Source organism: Chaetodon trifascialis, chromosome 7 (assembly GCF_039877785.1).
Source record: "Chaetodon trifascialis isolate fChaTrf1 chromosome 7, fChaTrf1.hap1, whole genome shotgun sequence".
In the NCBI taxonomy this organism is placed as follows: Eukaryota; Metazoa; Chordata; class Actinopteri; order Chaetodontiformes; family Chaetodontidae; genus Chaetodon; species Chaetodon trifascialis.
Genome location: NC_092062.1, coordinates 16,741,837 through 16,763,537, shown reverse-complemented (window position 1 = coordinate 16,763,537; position 21,701 = coordinate 16,741,837). Strand labels below are relative to the sequence as shown.

The window sequence follows — 21,701 nt, the reverse complement described above, 5'->3', positions numbered from 1 at the left end:
TCAAGCCCTCACTTAGATAATTGAGGTGGAAAGAAGCCCACTGGTTGTTGTGAAAAATGGATGGAGATCATGAGGATGAAAGAGAGAAAGGAGAGAAGTGGAGAGGTTCATGCAGTGCTTTAAACCAGTCTGCAGGGGAAGCCTTCAATGATTTCCTCTATTGATTATTGATAATCACTCACCCACACATGCAGGGTCCATCCCAGCACACACATGCTGTACAAAGTGGCACATTGGAAATGGATGCTGCCTTTCAGAGGTGCTAGCTCGCATGCTGTGTATTGACAGCCATCCTTGAGAGGTAGTGGGAGAGCCTGTGCGGAAATGTGATAGGTGCAGATCATTTTTCACTATTGGAAATATACATATATGGTTATATACATGCAGCATATATGTATATCCTGTTAACAACACCATAAGACTTTGTGTCTTTGACAATAGCTGTAAACTAAATGTCATTGTATACTGCCGGTGTGTGTTTCTACCAAACCAGCTGCTCTATGTTCCTCCCAAAAATAGAGATGAAGAATAAGAATGTTGGATGGTGTGTGTGTGTGTGTGTGTGTGTGTGTGTGTGTGTGTGTGTGTGTGTGTGTGTGTGTGTGTGTGTGTGTGTGTGTGTGTGTGTGTGTGTGTGTGTGTTTGTGTGTGTACAGGGAGAGAGGTTAACAGAAAAGGACATGGTGTTCGTGACTGTGGGTATAGTGAGTAAGCATATGTATATTCATGTGCAGAAACAGATTTCAAACCGTGTCAGCACGTACTGTAGCCACAGCTGAGATTTTCCATTCATTGTATTATAGCCTCTATCTTCAGTTATTAACCTGCCAGATTCAGTCGAGTTCAAGGCAAAGACCACATTTGAGATCGGTCGGATTTCTGATGCATATAAAAACTGTTCTTATGTACGAACATTCAGCAGTGGTGGAAAGTAACATTTACTTATTGTACTGCATTCAAGTACAGTTTTGATGCGTCACACGTAATTTTGAACTTTCTACTCCACATTTAATTGACAGCTATAGTTATAAATTCCTTTTCAAGATTTTACACCTCAACCATTAATTCATCTGTATATTAATCTGATAATGCAATATATAACAATGTATCACTCAAAGGAGCCATCGCAAAACAAGCACTTTTACTTTATACAATTAGTTCATTTTGCTGATAACACTTTGCTGATAGTACATGATTCTGATTCCAAAAAAGTTGGGACGCCGTGTAAAATGTAAATAACAACAGAATGCAATCATTTACAAGTGAACTATTTGACCCTGAACCAATCCAGTAACATCCTTTATACAGTCATGTGTTCACAAAGTGGTGAACCTCCCTCCATCCTTGCTTGTGAATGACTGAGCCTTTCCAGGACGCCCCTTTCATACCCAATCATGACACTATCACCTGTTACCAATGAGCCTGCTGGAGTTTTTGGAGCATTCCACAACGTTCTCAGTCTTTAGTTGCTCCTGTCCTAACGTGTTTGCTGCATCAAATTCAAAAGTAGTATATATTACAAAAATGAATGAAGATGATGAGGTCAAACGTTAAATATATTGTCTTTGTACTGTTCTCAACGGACTATATGGCAGTAAGATCAACAAATTATCACATTCTGTTTTATTTGTTTTACACTGTCCAAACTTTTTTGGGTTCTGGGTTGTACTTGAATGAAGGATTTTTTTCTTGTAAAAGAGTATTTTTCATACTTTTGTGGCATTGGTCGTTTTCAGTTAATTAAAGGATCTGAATCCTTCTTCACTATTTGATATTCAGTGCCCTCGGCAGTGGCAGTGAATTCCTGTACTGTAAATGTCCAATCATAGTTGTTGAGCCAAGCTAGATTATGCAGAGAGAATATTCGATGATGAAATAATTCATGAATGTGAAATAATTTCATTTGCTCTCAGGCAAAATTGTGAGTTTTCCCACAAAAAGCATTCAAGAAAAATGCAATTGCCGCCGTAACTTATCCTGAGACGCGTTCTCTAGAGAGGCTCGACGCTGTACATCCTCAGAGTGTCAAGCATCGCACTGTATTTTTAACTCTTTTCATGATCAGTGACACCTGTTTGACACTGACCTTGACACTTCAAGTGTTAGCAGCAGTATGAGCACAGTCCCACTTAAAAACATTTTTATGAGCTTCTATTATTGATTTTATTAGGAACAGGGTAAAAGGGAGGGGGGTCCCTGTCTGACATGTGTCTCTATCTGAGAATAACTGAGGCCCTCGGACACCTGGGACCTTAGCATGTGGCCTGTCACTGTCAGATCAATAGATCATTTCACAGAGACCCATGTGGCTCCTCGGGGCCCTGGCTCCACGCCACGTTTCAGACCTGCAGTGGAACATGGCTATTCTGAGGGAACGCACAGCTGCTGTCAGCTTCACCTGCCACACTGTCAATACACACACTTGACACCTCGACATCCAGATGGGTGCTGTGTGTGGTTGAGAGGCATGTAGCCACTTACTGTCCATTTTTCACCACAAGCACAGATGATTCACGGATTAGCAGCAGTGTTCGCTTCCAGTCTCCCTTTCCTTCCTTTGTTCTTCTCACTTGCAGCCACTGTTTATGTTCCTCTCTTAAATATGTCTCCATTTCCCCAAGGGGCTTATTGCCATCTCAACAGGCATACAACGTCTCCCACAATCCCCCTGCGTTACCTCCGTCTCTCCCTCCCCACCCTCGCTCCCCTATCGCTGACATTTCTCGCAGACATTTACTGGGAGACCTTTGCAGACCTTACTCTGCGAGGCCACTTACGCTGGCTGTGTGCTGCTTTTCAGACAGAACACAAGGATCATCAGGGAATTAAACTCACCAACTGCCACCATATTCTCTAAAGGAGCTATCAGCCATCTCAGCATTTCTGTGCCACTCTCTTCCACCTCCTCCTCCTCTCTTTTCCTCCACACTCCCTTCATCTTGTAGATCACAGGCTTCTAAGGGACGGTAGATCCCACAGGTCTTGCTACTAACAGGTACAAATATGCTCATTTCTTCCAGTGTAACAAGGCTAGGCTACCTCTCTCTGAATGTGTGAGTGTGTTGGTACTCATGGGTGTGTCATAACTTGCATCATCTGGCGACAACGTAAACATTCACGTCACTGTGTGCGTTCCTCTGTGCATACACGCCTATGGAGTGTGTGTCATCAGGTGGATGCACCTGCTAGTGTGCATGTGCATTCACATCTCCCTTTGTCTGGATTTAATTGAGTGTGTAAGGTCGTAATGGTGTGTGTCAACGCGCAGTCAAGTGTGTGTGTGTCTCTGTGTGTGTGTTTATCCTGCTGAGGTGACATCTCTCATCTGTCTACTGCCTGTTTCCCTGGAGACTGATTGCAACAAGGCATCACTCTGACAGGGAGAGCACATAGACATTCATATGCATTACCAACACATGTTGGGAGCGACTTATCACTACGAGAGTAATGTGTTGTTAAGCGACTTGTATTTGCTATTTGTTCTTACATCTGTGTCAATAAGGGTGAGGTAGGGACAGTTGGGGAAAACGCTCATCTATATTCTACCTCAGGACTGAAGAAGCTTTTTCCAATCAAGGGCCATTTCAAGTTTTATAACATCCATCAAGGGCCATACAAATTTTTCATAGGGGTGGCACACATGGACAGGGGCAGTCACTGGCGATTGGGTGCATCTAAGAAGCTTAATATGCATATGAGGTGGGGGGGGGGGGGCAGCAATTATCAGGGTGTCCTTGGCCCTCCTGGCCCCCCCATGCCTGGCCATTATTTAACACATGTATCACATAAGCCACTGTCATGACTGGAGCTGCTTGATGATGATGATGATGATGATGATGATGATGATGATGATGATGATGATGATGATGATGATGATGATGATGATGATGATGATGATGATACTATTCACATTTGGTTTTCCAGGTTGGGGTCAGTCAGTCTTGAGTGGAACCAAATCAGTGCCAGTGCTCAGAGTCATAGGTTGTTGCTTTGCAGCTCAGTGATCTCATATTGTAGTCAGACATCTCAGCTGGTTCAACAGTCAACAGCAAGTATGTTCAGTTTCTTCTGTTTAGTTTTCACGTCCTGAAACCTCTCGCCGAACGCCTGAAGGAGTTTTCACACTCAGCAGTATATTCAGATATCATAGCAGGCTTTTGTTCTTGCAGAGCAGGAAAATGCAGTGTTTCCTCTTCCTCTGAGACTTGGTAATGTCCACCGTGAAGGCCATGAAAATCACACAGGCACCTGCTGTGCTATCAGTTTCCACGTCAGGTTTTCCTTCATCTCCATGAATTCTTGCAGACAAACACTTTGTCCTGTGCTCGCAGCTCCGCAACAGCAAGGCACTCCTTCGCAAATTCTCCTTCTGAATGAGGTTTCAGCTTCTTCGCTTTTAGCTCACTCACGACAAAACTTGCCTGCATCACACTGTCTGTGTTTGAATGTGCTTTTGTGAATGCTGCTTGTTGGGTGTCCAGATTCTGCTGAAGAGCGTTAACTTCATCCGGGCGCATTTGTTCTTGCAGCTCATCCAGTTCAGCATGTTAGTAGCTTTAATGACTCTAGAGATTAGCCTTCTTCATCACTGTGAACTCATCCCCACAAACTTAGACACACAGGTTTGCCTTTTACATGTGCTGCGTTCAGGGACCGCTTCGTTATCTTCTTTATTGCTTAAGAAGATATGACCCGGAGGCTGGGGGTTCCCGACCAGTGTACTACCTAGTTTGGTGTGTGTGTTCGTGTGTCTGTCTGTCTGTCTGTCTGTCTGTCTGTCTGTCTGTCTGTCTGTCTGTCTGTCTGTCTGTCTGTCTGTCTGTCTGCTGATTGACCTAAAGGAGCTCAAAAAGCTCATTATCTCCACATGCTGTCCACCAAGCCGCTGATCAATACAGACAAATCACACACTTAAGCACAGCTGGACAAAAAGAAACAGGAAAACACACACACACACGCACGTGTAAGACTTTTACTTGAAGTGGAGTATTTTCACAGGGTGGTATCAGTACTTTTACGTAAGTAAAGGATCTGAATACCTCGTCCGTTATTGCTGAAATCTGACACAACTACTTGAGCCTTAGAGGTGTTGGTAGGTGTATTTTTGAACTTCAGACAGAGCAGGCTCACTGTTTCCAACTACTTCCAGTTTGAATGCTAAGCTAAGCTAATTTCCTGATGGCTTTACCTCCATAATTAACACCAGTATCAATCTTCATGTGCAACTCTTAGAACGGAAGAGAGTATAAGCACATTTCCCCAAATGTAGAACTCTCGCTGGTCAAACAAGCACCACAATTTCAAAGCTTTTTAACTTAAATTCAAGCTTGTTGCCTCCACACGGCATCAAGGGCCTGCTTGAAATAAAGTTTGTCATCTGTCCATGTCCGCAAGTGTCCGCATGGATAGTACACACTGCAGACTGTGTGTGCTAGAAAAATAAACTTAAAAAGAGAAGCTGTGTGGCGAGATCTGTTGCCATCCACACTTCACTACGAATCATCTTTAAGGGAGTACAAAGACGCACAAATGACTTTTTGTTCTGTCCAGCCAAAACAAAGGAGGTCTTCTGCCTGCTGTCGTGAGATCACCATGCTGTTTTCTAGTGCCACAGATTGTAGCGTGCGTGCATCTGCTGTTCACAGCTGTCCATGTCCTTATTGAAGAATGAACAAATCATTAGCCTCCCTGTTGCTGTCTTTATCTAGAGTTCAATTCAAGTGCATTCATTGAGAAAAGCAAACACATGCATCAGAGGTGTCCAGTTACTAGGAATTAATGGACTCCTGCCAGCCAATTAGAATCAAGAATTCTCAGCAGGTATTAAAGAGTGAAAATGAACAGAGGGCAAGCATGTGCACACATAGATCTCGTCATCAACCCGTCATTCACTATACAGGCAGAGTAAGTGAAGTGGAAACAGGAAGAAACTAAATGCTCTTGACAGCGTGATGGGCAGAGCTGAAAACAAACCTGAACGGGCAACAGACGGTCGACGGTAAACGCAGCCAGAGAGGTGAGAGTGAAAGTAAACTCCAAGCAAATCACACTGTAGCTCACCAGTGCAGCTGTGCGTTTATGTCCAAGTCTGCATTTTTCTCATTAGCACAACAATGTCGGTTTTCTTTGCGCCCAGTTTGCTTCAGTGAGTACAAATGAGATGTTAGCAGAGACAGACCGAGACAGGAAAAGAGAGTGTGAGGAAATAAGGCCAAAAGACAGCTAGAGCTTTGGGCAAGCCGATGGAGGAAATCATTGGAGAGCCAAGCTGTAGCTGGTATTTTCCCAGTGTTGCGCAGTGGCCCATGACCACACTGATATGAGGAACAAATGAACAACACTCACTTAATGCTCTCCTCCTGTGTAGTGTGTGTGTGTGTGTGTGTGTGTGTGTGTGTGTGTGTGTGTGTGTGTGTGTGTGTGTGTGTGTGTGTGTGTGTGTGCGTGCGTGCGTGCGTGCGTGCGTGCGTGTGTGTGTGTGTGTGTGTTAGATAGCAGAAAGGACACCCAATCTCATATTCAATCCTTTCAGATTTTGATGTTTATGTGAAAAAGGAATACTCAGCAGAGGAGGGTGTCAGTGAGGATCAACAAACTAGACTGTGTGTGTGTCTGTGTGTGTGTTTTTGTGACGTTGAATTAATACCATTAAGGCCATGAGCATCTACAGAGACCCTAAATAGGCACAGTAACACACTAACACACTCTATTTTCCAGGAGGCTGACTTGCAATATATATTCATGAACCCAAAATGCGATGGAGATGCTGCCTAATAACGTCGTGAAGGAAAGGCTGAGTAATATGTGTCTAAACTCGGAACGCACAAGCAAATTAAGAGAGTGAATGGCGATGGGTGCTTAACGGCATCCTACTTAACGGCTGAAATATCTAATCTGAGGCACTGCAGTCTGAAGGTGGCACAACTGCTCTCCTGGAGAGGACACTCGGCTGTCGTGTGCCTCGTGTGACCTTGGTGATCTCCAGTATTGATGCACTTTGTTTTTTGTGCATGATACTGTGCAATTCAAAGCCTAGTCCTTGAGCTGACGTTGACAAATGAATCAATTCAACAAGTGTGGCTTTCAGAAACCAAAAAACTGAATGCAGCCAGTTTCATTGCTGAAGCTTGGAAAGTGAGTTAAACTGAATGTTTTTCTAAGATGATTCCTGACATTTGCATCTGCATCTGTGTGCAGATTAACACTAAACACCTGGTGCACTGACAAAATCCACTTCCTGATAAAAGGTCAGAAGCCAGTATGAGTTTAACCCTTATTAATGCTTGTTGACAGAGAGACAGATACAGTAGATGAGGTGTATGTGTAGTTTTCTTTAATCAGTTATTCTTCCTCTCCTCTTTAAAATGTAAAGAATACATCTTGGATATGTTTTCTTATTGTTAGTACTGTAAGTCCCATGAAAAGCTGAAACAACAATGATCCAACTAACAAGCATTGTCGGTGTTGCTAAAGGCAGAAATATCTTATTCCTCTGTGCCATAAGCTCCATGTTTGTTTAAAAACTGTTAACAACAATCAGTGAGCCACACAGCATCAATGATTTACCACATAGATGACAGATCAGCACACCCCATCCCATCTCACCCCCCTTCACCCCCCACAGCTCACTCCCCATTACCTACACACATCCATCCCACTCAACCCCCCTTTAATGTACGACCAGTAATTCCTTCAGCACCTGTGCCTATTCAAAGAAACAGCAAAAATTACTGACAGTATGGAAAAAAAAAAAAAAAACAACACTTAAAACAAGACACTTACGAAGAGTGAATAAATAACAACCCTTGTCTATCAATTGAGTTGAAAGAGCGGGACAAAAAGAAAAGAAAAAACACCAACAACATAAAACAAGCATTATCTGACTCACACGGCAGGTGGATTTAACACTCATTTCAATAAAAAAGGAGTCCTGTGTTGTTAGCTTTCCCTTCAGGTTATACATTATCTTTTCATTTGGCAGACATACATATACAGAATCTTTTGATATCTGACACCTGAAATAGTGTGCAACACTGCCTACTACTATGATAACTACCTTAATTGCATTTATAAATAATTTCTTATCATAGTCACGTTCTGATATTGTAATTCTGTTTCCCCGTATTGCATTGTTATGACCGCTGTTTCTGTTTACTCAGTGCATACAGCACCACTTTTCATTCGATTGCGTGTTTGTTTCAGAGTTTTTTTCTTATTCAAATCAAGGATCTAGGGTAAAGAGTGTCGTATGTTTTATAAATTAACTTGTTTTGGGATAGCTCAAAAGCATGCTGTCATGATAGCATAGCAAGATAAAAGAAGTGATAATGAAAAACTAGAATGAGAGTTGGCAGCCATGCTGGGGGCTCTGTGAGGCTGTACTGAAGCACAGCAGTGCATCAGCACCCCCAAAGTTAATGCTTGTTAATGTTGATGTTAAGCAGATACAGTGTTTACAGTTCATCATCAGCTGAAGTTGGCGGGAATGTTGAACGTTATGTGATCATAAAATAGATATGTTGTCTTGATGACGGCACTAGATGAAAGGTCAGGAGATAAAGATTTTTACAGGTCATTCTGCGAAGACCGTGACTACCTGTCTCAAATTTCAGTGCGACCCATCAAATAGCTGTAGACATTTCAGTAAAACAAAAAATGTCAACCTGCTGGCAGTGCTACAGCAAAGTCAGGGGGTCACCAGTACCTTCAGAATACATCACCTGAGAAACATGAATATGTGTACAAAGTCTGATGTCAATCCATCAGGTAGATGTTGACATAGTCCAGTGAATAAATCAAAATTTGATGGTGACGCTAGATGACAAGTCAGAAGACCGCCAAAGCCAGTATTCATCGTGTGGGGAACGTGCAGTCTATGTAGAAAAGTTCATGACAATCCAACACTTCAACATGTTTCAGTCTAGACCAACGTGGTGGACAGGCCAATAGGAAGACCACCACACAGACTAACATTTCCTAGAGCCACGCCGCTGGCATGACTAATAAGGTTCCCTGATGCGTGACAGCTATGGATGAGGTGGAAGAAAAAAACAGGAGGATGAAATGGAGTAACGTTTCCTTCAAGTATACCAGGAAGATTCAGAGGGAATTAATTCATTTACGCCATGGCCCCTTACCAAAGACATAAAATAAGCTGCATTTAAATAATTAACATGCATGCTCTTGTCTTTTTGATGTCATTTTTGAAGCCATGACACCTGATGCTCAGGCTTCCCACACCTGAATTTATCCATTAATTCCTACGGCACATTCGGCTCACGCAAGACCAAACATGCTGTTTCCAATGAAAGCACGTTCTGAAAAGAGCACGCAACAGTGAGGACAGTGAACAGAAACTGCAGTATCTTATGCATTTTTTTTATTTTGATCTTCCAGATGTATATTGTAATCCATCTTAGGTGTACAAAGCTGGGAGTTTCTCCTGCAAATGAGCTAATATACAAATGTGTCAGCGTATGTGTGTATGTATACCGTTTAAGTGTGCGCGCACGCATGTAAAGTCCAGTAAATGTTGCTGTGTTCTGAGTGTGTGAGGTGAGAGGGTTAAAGAAGCCACTGAAGTGCTATGAGCTGTATTGATCAGAAGTTCCCCAGTGCATTGATTGTAAGCCCTATGAAACCAGACAAGCAGAGGATTTAAAGCTCGACTGCAGAGTGATATTGACAGCTGGAATACTACCGTTCTGCCTCTGCTCAGCGTTTGAAAGTCTGTTTTGTAAATGTTAGTTCTCACTGTCTATGCTGAGGCCATGGTACACATCTCATTTTAGCAGAGGAGTGACAGAGGACATCTGGGACTGGGTTCAAGCAGACTTGTTGCAGAATGTGGTCTATCATGAGTTTTTATGAGTGTGGCATCTTTCATAGAATATGAATATTAAAACAACCTTACAGCAAATGATTATCTCATCTTAAAGGCACAAAGTGTAAGGTATGGCCAGAAGCTTGGTTACAGGTGTTCAAAAATGAAATAATTTCATCAACAGAATGCAACGTTATGTCAAAGAGATATCTACTTACGTTAGCATGCCCACCAGATAGCCTCTCGACATTTCCCAAGATATAAAACGCACTTAGTTCAAACTCGACAGAAACAAAATAAAACTCACCAAAGTGATCTAGTTGAGCCACATACATCATCTCTGGGCTCCTTTGGTCTCAAGGCTGCGTCCGGTCTTGATCCAGCTGTGTTCACTGGTAGACTGCTGAGCCTGGCTCCATTACACCAATAATCCCTAGTGCTACGTGCTCCAGGTCAGGGTAGACTCCAGTCAGCTAATACGGCCACTAACTGCATGGTTAACTGAGCTACTTAGCATCTACTAGCTACAGCAAAAGATAGCTTCAACAGAGTTCAGTGAGCAGCCGTTACTCTGGTGATATGCTGCTCCCATTTGTCAGGAGTGACCTTCGACCGGGGGCCAGTTCTTACACATTGTACCTTTAAAGTCGATCTCATCATGAAGTCGACCTAAAATGTTGATTATGTTTTTGCTGCATGTTTCTAAGCCTGTGTGTTTGTGTTTCAATTTTCTCTTTTCAGAGCTCCATGTATTCCCTGGCCCTGAAGTGTCTGATCAGTCTGTCCACAGTCATACTGCTGGGCCTCATCATAGCCTACCATGCACGGGAGGTTCAGGTAAAACACATGCACAGACATCCACAAGTGCAACAGTGACACAAACAGCTCACAGGCAGGTGTTCAACATGTTGGTTACTACAGTAGCTTAGCTTTGTGGGAAGTTAGCAAAGAGGGTCATTACCACTGTCATGTCCAGGGTGGAGCTGGAGGCAATAATCTTAGCTTAGCTTAAAGACTAGAAGCAGGTGGAATCAGCTAGCTTGGCTCTATCTACATTTAACAAAATCTGCCACTTCTGCCTGTCTTAAAAGTGTTATGATATGCTATGTACCTTAAAGTATACTTAACATGTCAGAACAACTATATGTGGTTTTACGAAGACTATTTCAAGACTACAGGAATTTGCTGAGCCTTGGCAAGAAATAGTCATGTACCGAGCCCACTATAAAACCTTTTTGGTACCTTTTTGGTAACTATAGAGCTTTAGAGACAGAATTCGTTACCTTGGACAGATCAAGGCTAGCCATTTCAATTCTCGATCCTAAGCTAAGCTAAGCAGCTTTGGGTTGTGGCTTCATATTTAATGGACAAATTTCAAAAAGCAGCGACTATTCCTTCCTAGGAGTGGTTTCCTTCATATGTAAACAGAGACACATCTGAGCTCTGTCCAATAGTGTGCACGTTATGCTGTCGTCCCTCAGACTCCTCAGATACTCAGAGGGACCCAGGTGTGCGTCAGCTCCAACCAATTAATGACATTAATGAGAGTCGTAGTGGGATCGACAGACCAGTCTGTATGGTTTTGCATCGAGTAGATACGGCCGGAATGTTAAATACATGCTCAGTCAATAACAATCCTGTCATTCAATGGATGCGCAGAGAACACACATGACACACACACACACACACGCACGCACGCACACACACACACACACAGCCTCAACCTCTTGTAAGGCTGAAACAATCAATCAGAAATGCTTTCATGCTTCATGATATCTGTTTTGCTGTTTGTCATTTTGCTAATATAATGGTACCATGGTCATTTAGCCGGGGTTTTCATCTGAAGCCATTTGCAATCGATGCACATTGACTATTTATGGGAGCCTTGCGGGAATCAGACCCATTGAGTGCCCCCACACCAGTTATTACTCCCACCAGCTAAACCACGGAGCAACCCTCATCCATCTAACCACATATTAGTTTAATGCTGTGACTTTTTTTTTTTTCTTTCATTATATCACAGCTTGGATGATGCTGGAAAAGTCTATTAAAGTTCCAGCAGGTCTGTGATGGAGATTCTGATGCATTGTGCTCTGAGCTTCAGCCTCTCCACCTATGCATCAATAACTAGATGGACGTTGCTTATTCACTGTCACACACAGGGACTGATAGACTTGTAATCGGTCTGTAATAGGCAGCTGCTCTGTGTTAAGATTCAAGGAGCCGATAAGATGTAGGCTCATGTGGTGCACGTGCATGTGTGCCTTTGAGTCATTGATAAAAGCACCCTCGTTTCTCCTCACAAGTTTGATGTCACATTCACATACGCAGTCAGTGATACTCCCACGCACACTGTGGCTGCTGCACGTGACAGGCACGTAATACCACTACTGTAAGGCAGAATGAGAGAGAGAGAGAGAGAGAGAGAGAGAGACTCCTGTTAATCTGTTTGAGAAATCACTCCTTTTGATTAAATGAAGTTAGGAGTTTGGCGAGGGTGGTGGGAAGGTAGGGGAGGGAATTGCGACAGGGTGGGGGAGGTGATATTGGGATTTAACTGCAAATCACTTTTGGTAATAACTTCAATTGGATGGTGATAATTTATACACATTTTCACTCTGCAGCAGCTGACAGCTTTAAAGGATAATCCTAGTTTATTACAACTTAATATTATTTTTGTAGTTTTGACCATCGTTTCTGTTGGTCATTATAACACTGCACTCAGTAAAATTGCTGAAATCTGGGAACACAGTGACATTGCAGTCAGACAAACAGAGAGGTTTCAAACAGTCCAACAGTCTTTTGTCCTTTTTATCAATGAAGCCTCAGTCCCACAATTCAACAATTAACACTGTGAGTACAATGTTATGATTACCTACAGGGATGATGGCTGAAATTACAAGACTAAAAGTTAAATTATTATTCTTTAATTTGGCACTGGATAAAAGGTGAATGTTCCTTTAACCTGCAGTGACTTCTCGTTTGGCTACTTGGACACAGTGGAAACAAGCTGTAAACACAACACTGACATATTAGGATATAAGTTCATAAGACAACCCTGTTAGCAAAAGTATTAACACATCCAGCAGTTATGGAGAAACATTAGCATTCATTTGAGTCCTGTTTCTGGTGAATGTCCAGTCCAATATTCATTCTCTTTCTGGTTTGGTCTGTGCCAGCTCCTGAGGAATTGCTTATCAGCAGCTGAATATTATGTTCACCAGCAAGCCACTGACTTTGTCTGTCTGCTGTTTGGTGCTGAGCAGCCAGAGTACGGTCAGCTTTTATAGCTTTTTTGCTTAAAAGGGCTGCCTACTGCTGCTGAAAACACTGATGAGGTGAGACTGAAGCAAAAGAGTACAGTTGCTGGTTGTAAAACTAAAACAATGAGAATCTACAAAGCTCCATAGAGGTGAGGGGGAAGCACGCATGATAATTCTCTGTGGGTTCCTCAATACAAGCAAGCTCTTTCTCGAGGCGAAGCATGACTGAGTGGTGATGTGAAAAACATGAAGGGTTGACAGTTGAAGCATTTGAACATTATGCAAATGAGGGCAAAATTCACCTGGAGGCTTGGCATTGATTTGGCAAATAAATGACAACAGAAAGTGCTGCAGCAGAGGGACAGGATGCAGAGGAGATGACTGTTTAGGTGGTTTCTGGAATCCCTCTTGCATGTCCTGTACCTTCAAGATTGCAGTGGCACACAAAAACAAAGGTTTGGCACATATTTACACAAATTTTGCTATCAAGCTGCTTGTTACTATAGCTCGTGCGTGCTGACATGCCCAAAGTCACAAGCAAGAAGAGGCAGAGTGTAGTGTGCAGCATGCCACGGTGCATGCAAAACTGCTTTCATATATGTTGGCTATACCTGGAAACACACACGTTTCCTTCCGCACATTTAAATTGTATTATTCCGTACCTGCCTGCCGGCGTCAAAGCCTGTTCGCTTATTTACATGAGCGGCAAAAGCAGTGGCAGTGTGTCTCTGGTTTTTATTGTCGGATGGTTCAAGCATAAACACAAACACACCATGAGAAGTAATGCTGTGCGAAATGAAAGGCATTGTTCAATAAAGATCGCATTCTCAGATTACGACACACTCTGCCGGAGCGTTTTGCTCAGCATGTAACAGGATATTGCATGCACGTACACACACACACACACACACACACACGCACGCACGCACGCACGCTGGCACGCACACACACGTATATATACATTTGCACAGAAGGTTGGAAAGGCAGAGTCACTGAGATCAAAACGATGTTATCGGGCTTAGATGGCATTTTGGCACTCTCTCTCTCTCTTTCTCTCTCTCTCTCTCCCTCTCTCTCTCTCTCTCCCTCTCTCTCTCTCTCCCTCTCTCTGATCTCTGTTCCTCTCTCCCTCCTCATGTCTTGTATCTCACAGTACTTTTTGTTTACCGCCGTCAGTGCGCTTCTCTTTTCCTTTCCTTTTTCTTTCTTTCTCCTCCTGCTTATCAGATTAGATCTGTCTCCCTTCTCCTCCACTGGGCCTCAATTCAATTTTGTCGTTGAATTTCACATCCTCTCTTCCTGACTCGTCTCCTCTCTTTTTACTCAGCGTTCAACTTCTCACCTATTTACCCTTCTCCTGTTGTACTTTAACACTGGCCGCATTTCTCGCCCTCTAAAACCCCTCACACTCTTTTTTTTTTGTTGCCTTTATCTTGTCCTCTTTTCATTCTGTGTTTCCCTGCTAGAGTCCTCTCGTCCTTCCTCTTTTGGATGTTTCTCTTCTCTTCCTCCTCTCTCCCCATCCGCACTGTCTCTGCTAATCTGTCACGGGACGAACCAAATCAAATCAAACCTAACCAATTGTGCTCAGCATGAAATACTGAATAACAGTCAATGGAGACTATAGTGTAGTTCATCGGTAATCATCACAAATTACAAATTTGTCCCTTATTCACTGCTGTCAAAGACAAGAGTTTGAGTTCTTTTTAACAATTGACAGTAATTAGGTTGCAGTGGAAGAGAGGTAATTGTTTTTTGTGTAAAGCAAATGAGAGCCTCCTGTAACCGACATGAACATGTCCCAAAAGTGTGTGTGATTTCAAGGTTTTTGAGCTGCCATTCCAGCGTTGCAGTGAAGAATGACAGAGACAGGGAGCTGGCATGAGACGTGTTTGATTTGAAGTGAGAACATTGCAGTTTTGTGTTGTGCTTAGTCAGCAGAGCCACACTGACACTCCGGGGTTTGTTTCTTTCATTTTTAATCCAGCAAACTGGAAAGTTAAAATCCAGCCAAAAAAAAAAAATGCTGCTGTTGAAACACTGATTTTCATTTGTTTCATCCTTAGTTTACTGTGTGTTTAGATTAAATCAGTGGAGTACAAATTAGTCCACTGCCACACTCTGTAAATCCTTTTATAGTGAGATCTGTGCTGTTAAAGTACCCAAATGTTAGAGTTTCGTGAGTCAGTCGTGACCCAAAATTTTCAAGGTTGGCATCTGATTCTTGTCAAATTTTGTCAAGTCTGGCATGTTTTCTCTGTTTTTCTCACATACGGCTTGTTTTCTCAGTTTTTCTCACATACGGCATGTTTCCTCGGTTTTTCTCACATACGTCTTTGAGCAAACTAATCAAGAATCCTCCTTAAACTTGCACAAAATGCAGCTGTGAGTTTTAACTAGATGTAATTTGCTTGTCCCTGAAATATCATCTTATCATCATCTATTATTTACTTATTAGTTTCAGAAGAGTTTTGCAGCACATTTGAGAGCCTTTAACACATTAACTACACAAAAATATTTCAAATTTTGGGATTCGGTTGCATTTATTCACAGTTCCTGATCAATGCATTGTTTTATCCCCATCAAATATAGCCTAATCACAGTATATATAATTAATTCTAATTATTAAAAGCTATGGATGTGTCAGTGTTTCATTATGGGAATTGTCTTCATTGATAACACAAATATCTCCACTACTCAACTATTTAATAAATCTACATTTTGTAACCTACAGCTACTTCCATACATTAAAAAAGTGATCATAATCCAATACTATATTAAAAAGTGTTTGTGCCTTCCTTTTCCTCTGCAGGAGTAATAAGCTTTTCTTTGTCTTGATAGTGTCTGAAACCTTGGCAGAAATGAACAGTTATCAAGCACTTGTGCAGGTGGTTATTGCATGCCATGTCTGCTATTTCCAGCTCTGCTGTGCACTTTGCATAAAAGCACAAGTCTGGACTGCAAGTGGCCGTCAAATCCTGTTGGCTGTGGCTGAATGAAGAAGTTATATCATTTTCTCTTAAACCAGCCTGGAAGAAATTAACCTCTTAACAGAATTGTTTCTTCCTGCAGATCTGGAAATGTACTTAGATCTGCCAATGTTTAGATTGTGTTCAGTACAGGGTCGCATAAAGAAATACTTTCCTTTCTTTCTTAGCAGTAGTTATTAGATTTCTTTAGAAAACAATGAATTGCCCAAGTTTAACTGAACACACATTGTCTTTAAAGGGGAACTCCACCAATTTTTGGCATTTTCGTCTTTTTACAGGTTATATAAAGCCTTTGGTGGCTGCAAATGGAGCTACATGAAGTCTGATAAATTACCACAAGTGATGTTTAACAATCTGGGGGTGTAGAGCTAGAAAGAAGTGAGACCTCCGTAGCCCACTCTTCATCTCTGTTTGAGGTCTGCCGCTCAGGGCGACATTAATCGCTAACACACCTGAATTGAGAATAGGGGATCTGCAGTCTTGCAAACAACACGGTACACCCACATCACACACCTGAGATCTGTCACTAAACCTAACCCCATACACTAACACTGTTTCAAAGGTGTTTAATGTGGTGCTGCCTGTTCACGGACAGACCTTGCGCGGATCCCAAGGACCAAACTCTCAGCCAAACTGTGGGTGGTCGAGCTTCAGGGTTTGAAGAAATGCGTGAGGGAAAACTCTTGAACTTTTTTTGGAAATTTTGAATCATTCTTTTAAAACTGTCAAGTTTGAATCTGACAATGTTATACGCGTAAAATACTTGATCAGTGTATTCATTTAACGGCTTTTATCCTCAAAGATACACTCACATGCATTACCTTTATCATGCTCCATCATTTTGTGAAGTATTTATTTCTCCGTTTTGGATGATTTCTGACCACATTTACTTCACAGTATATTGTGTATATCTGCACTTTAGGCACATTTGTCATCTCCTCGCTTTTTCTCTGATTTTTCCATAACATTTAAACACAAACAAGGAGAACCACTTTTATTACAATGAAAAATTGATTAACTGGAACAGTGTTACCATGGTAACTGTAGCATACTCCTGGTTTAGGAATCCATTTGGGTTTTTTTTTTTTTTTGGAAGCTTAATACTTAGACAAAAAGGTTAACATATTAACATCAACACAAATCAGTGTTATGTGATTTTATAATCATGGTTTCAATCATGATTTCTTCACTGAATCTTTGTCACTGTGTTTAGAGAAATTCTTACCAGATAAAGATCGTTATTGTACAGATGTCATTAGAATTAGAGCTGAAATGTTGTCACCACCATGAACTCAGCAGACATTTGGTCTGGAACAATGGAGACGGAGCGTTCATTAGTCTAGCCAGTGATGAATCAAGAAACATGCTGTGAAGATAGCCTCAGTTTTCAAGAGGTCCTTTGGCTAATCAGAAATATAAGTGAAGGCCAAAACTGGGCTGAATGTTTGCTTAAAAAAATGAACATCCGCACATTTAGAGGGGATGCACCTTATCTTTGATGTGTTTCATGTAGCATCCAGGGACATCCACACACACATGTTCATGTATTTGAAGTTCTGGTCTGATGCATGACTCATTAATCTGCCAGCTCACCAGTGGCCTTCTTCTCTATTCTTCACACAAACTTTCACATAGCCAGCACCAAGAAAAAACGACTACTCGGGATTCATTTTAGCTCATAAACTTGCAAGAAATCCAGACTTGAAAGGCAACAAATGAATTCTTAAAATTAATCAAATAGAAGCTCTAAGAGCATGTGTGAGAAAGGGATATTTCTCTACTCCATTAGTGCACTTTAAATATTAGTGAACTGTGTTATTCGGTTGCTTTTGGAGGATTTTTGAAGCAGCCCAATGATCAACAAGACACCTGCTTGGCACTCACGGCCACTCAAAACCTGGCAGATGGCATGGAAAATAAATGGGATGGATGGAAAATAAAATGAGCCATCGTCTTCCAAAAAGGGTCGTCCTCTTTAAAGTCCTGGGACTTCTAATGCTTGGACGATCATTTCATGATGTCATGTCCTGCATAATGTACATCTGCCTTGGGAACCATAATGGAAGAGAAAATGAGTGTGAGGTAAACCTCAGCATCCTCCTTAGGCTGTAGATATGAAAGAAGCATTTCACCCACTTATTTCCAAGAAATGTTAATTTATCAGATGCCATTTGTGTCTTGCTAGCCTCTGGCCATTTTTAGTAACCCAGGTTGTTTTCCATATTTGCTCTGAATGAATGAAAGAGATTCCTGGTCTCAAGACTCCACTGGTGGAATCCTTTCTTTACTCTCTCCCAGTTGCTGTTTTTAGACTTTCTAGTGGCAGACTAGGCAACGACGCTCATGCACACACACCGTGAACCTTTCCTCATCTCTCACACTCTCCAACACTTCCTTTTCACTTCCACGACACCCTCTCTCCTTCCTTCCCTCTGCCGACTATGTAGAAACAGCCACCGGGGTGTTCCCTCGGAGCTGCAGCTACAGTCGAGGAAAGCGTGTTATCCTCTCTGCATATTCACGTATAGTCTGTGTGTGTGTGTGTGTGTGTGTGTGTGTGTGTGTGTGTGTGTGTGTGTGTGTGTGTGTGTGTGTGTGTGTGTGTATGTTTGGCTCACCCCAGTTATTTTCAGCCTGTTCTAGGGATTTCCATGCTGTAGGACCCAGACATTTCCCAGAGGTGTGACTGTGTGTGTAAAAGTACATGTGCATGCTTTTCAGTGTTCGCTCTGCCACTGTCTCCTTCACTGATTAGGGCCGTCTCCGTCCCAGACTGAAGTTTAGTCTTTTTCACTCCCTTGGGAAATGTCGACATGAGGCTGATTTGCCTGCATCCGCCTCTCTTTTTGGAGACGGCGCTGCATTTGACAGGGCCGTCTAATGTGTGTGTGTGTGTGTGTGTGTGTGTGTGTGCCAAATTGTCCCTGCATGTCTCACTTGTTCGCTTGGCAGAGTCTAGCCAGGACCGCATCTGGTTCGGTGATGAGAGACATCTGCAATCAGGGAACACGATTACCAGGACACAATGGCCGCAGGGACTGCAAGGGGTCAAGGCATGGATGGATGGATGGATGGATGGATGGATGGATGGATGGATGGATGGATGGATGGATGGATGGATGGATGGATGGATGGATGGATGGCTAAAGAGGAAAGATGGAGTGGTGACAAACTCCTCTAGCAGGTTGCAGATGTAGCGGTGGGGGATGCTTAAAGTGGGGAGAGTCCTCGCAGATCTCACACCTTCACCTGTGAAGAGACCTCAGCTTATCTTTGGTGCCGTCATTTTCACACATTTCTGCTTTTTCTTTTTTGTCTCCCCTCTCTCCTCCAGCTGCTCTGTGTTTCTCTCTCTTGCTTTGTCCTCCTTCTGTCCTGTCTGCTTGCTGTTGTCTTTCCTTGTCCCTTGCCCTCTGCCCTGTGATGCCATGTTTTGTTAAAATTAAGAAAATAACAGAGGACGCTTTTTTTCCTGCGTGATCTTGTTCAGTTTTCCCAATGGGCTTGTTCTTTAGGTCCAAGTTTATTTAGCTTTGCTTTTGTCTGACCTTCCTCCCTGTTTCGGTCCTGATAGAGTTGACAGTTTGTGTTTGAACTCCCTGACACACACACATACACACACACACACACTCACACACAGACAATGCCTGCCTACTTTGCCTCCTCCCAACCCCTCCTCCTTCATTCCCTCCCTCTGTCATGGACATGTAGGGGCAGTGGCACTCACTCACTCCCATTGACAGATTACTTTCCTAATGGAATTTAATTATTTATCCCTTCCTTGTGGCGATTTAGCCAGGAAAAGACCGACAGCAGGAGCGCGAGGGAGGACAGGACAGAAGGGGAGGGCGGAGAGAACAGGAAGGGAGAGGCGCTCATTTCCTCCAGTGGCAAGAAACTGGATCACCTCCGTTTTGATTTGAAGAGATGTCATTCAGAGAGAGGAGGAATGGGAGTGAGGGATTCTGGAAGGAGGAAAAACTCAGAGGTAGACAGAGAAAAAGGGGAAGACAGAGCTGATGCCTGTCTCTCTCACACACACTGAGAGAAAACCAGCACACACAGAAACTTATTTTTGTCACTTTGGAGGATGTTGCACTGCCTTACATTCATTCCCTGGAGCCGTAACTGCTTCATGCCTACTTCCAATCTTAAACCCAACATCTGCCATGAAACCTGTCTTTGCCCTGAAATTCAGTGGTTTTTACCTTCCAGGAACCAGCTCCAAACGGAAGGTGAGTCCCCAAAATGTGACCATGCAGCTACATTTTTGTACACACACACGCACACACACACACACACACACACAAACCTTTGTAAGTTTGTGCAAAGAATGAGTGTCAGACAGCCCGTCTGTGCTCTCCTCTCTGTACCTCAGCGCCTCACACCTCTCTGTCTTTTTTCCTGCATCTCCTCTTTCTTTCTTCTTGTCTCGTCCCTCACTGCATTTCTATCTCTTTTTTTGACTGTCTTCCTCCTCACCCCCCCCCCCCCCCCACACTCTCGCTGGGGATCCTAATTAAGCTTGGCTGCTCTTTGATGTTGTCGCCTTGGCAACAGTCACCATGACGAGGCTGGGTCTGCACACTCTCTCAAACTCACTCAGGCATACACAAATACACACAAGTACAGTACACACACAAACACACGCGTTTACTGAAATCATTAAAGAATACAGCCAGCGTTTGACCCTTGGTTCAAATCATAGCTTACGTACTGACCGAGGCGTGTGCGTAGCCTGCATACATGTGTGTATACGTGTTGGCTAAATGTGTGCATACATGTTGCAAGAGTAGAACAAGGGAAACACGTATCCTGCTGAGCTGGATAACGATGAAATATGCAGTGTGTGCATCCATAGGCGGTGAGGAAGTGGTAGAGCTTCAGTCCGCCCTCATCAGTGACCAGTTGGCTGTGACACAGAGCAGCTGGCTGTCATGCCCACTTGTTCTGATGTTTGACCTGTTATTGTATTTTTTTGTTTTCCTAAATAAATGTTTGTGTGGGCTGAAAGCCCTTGAGATGAATCATGTGGTAAAGAGCAATTGTTAGCGCTGGCTGTTTCTCGAGGCAGTGCAGCATGTGGTAAACTCTGCTGATTTACAGCAGGGGAGTTCCTCATTTCTCTCACTGCGCTCCGGCCTTTCTTATTAGGCTGTGCTACTTCTTTTACGTTGTACTCCTGCTTCTCGCTGTAGCCTTTCCTGTCCAAGAATCTCCTATCAAGACATGAATGGGAAAAAAAGCTCAATTGCAAAATTCCAGCCTGTTCCCAACATACTGTAACACCACAGAGTCAAATGTAATTTTTGATTTTTGTGACGCGTTAGCTTTGATAGAAGATTCTTGAAACAAGTTCTTTGAAACAAGTAATTTTACTTCCCTGAAAAATAAGACATAGTTGAAGTTGACGTAAAAATATGGAGGATTTTTTTGTGTGTGTCCTCCGTTTCCCAATAGTTCCCCATTCCTATCTTCATTTCCACTGCACTTCATCCATCTCTTTCCACCACCCTCTCCTCTCATCAACCCCACCTCCCCAACACCATCACCCACCAGTTCCTGTCAGCACTGTCTGGAGGAGGGCCCCTGTAATGAAACCTGCTCTTACCACTTCCTTATAAA

At 42.8% G+C, this 21,701-nt stretch overlaps 1 protein-coding gene across 2 annotated transcripts in view; it reads left to right on the top strand.

Annotated features, from left to right (window-relative positions):
• The window catches only part of kcnn3 (potassium intermediate/small conductance calcium-activated channel, subfamily N, member 3), a 46,737-nt gene that overhangs the window by 4,330 nt on the left and 20,706 nt on the right, over nucleotides 1–21,701 (top strand). For both annotated transcript variants that reach the window (XM_070966266.1, XM_070966265.1), the window contains exon 3: nucleotides 10,565–10,660. In XM_070966266.1, the coding sequence (XP_070822367.1) occupies nucleotides 10,565–10,660 (96 nt within the window). The remainder of the gene's footprint in view (nucleotides 1–10,564; nucleotides 10,661–21,701) is intronic.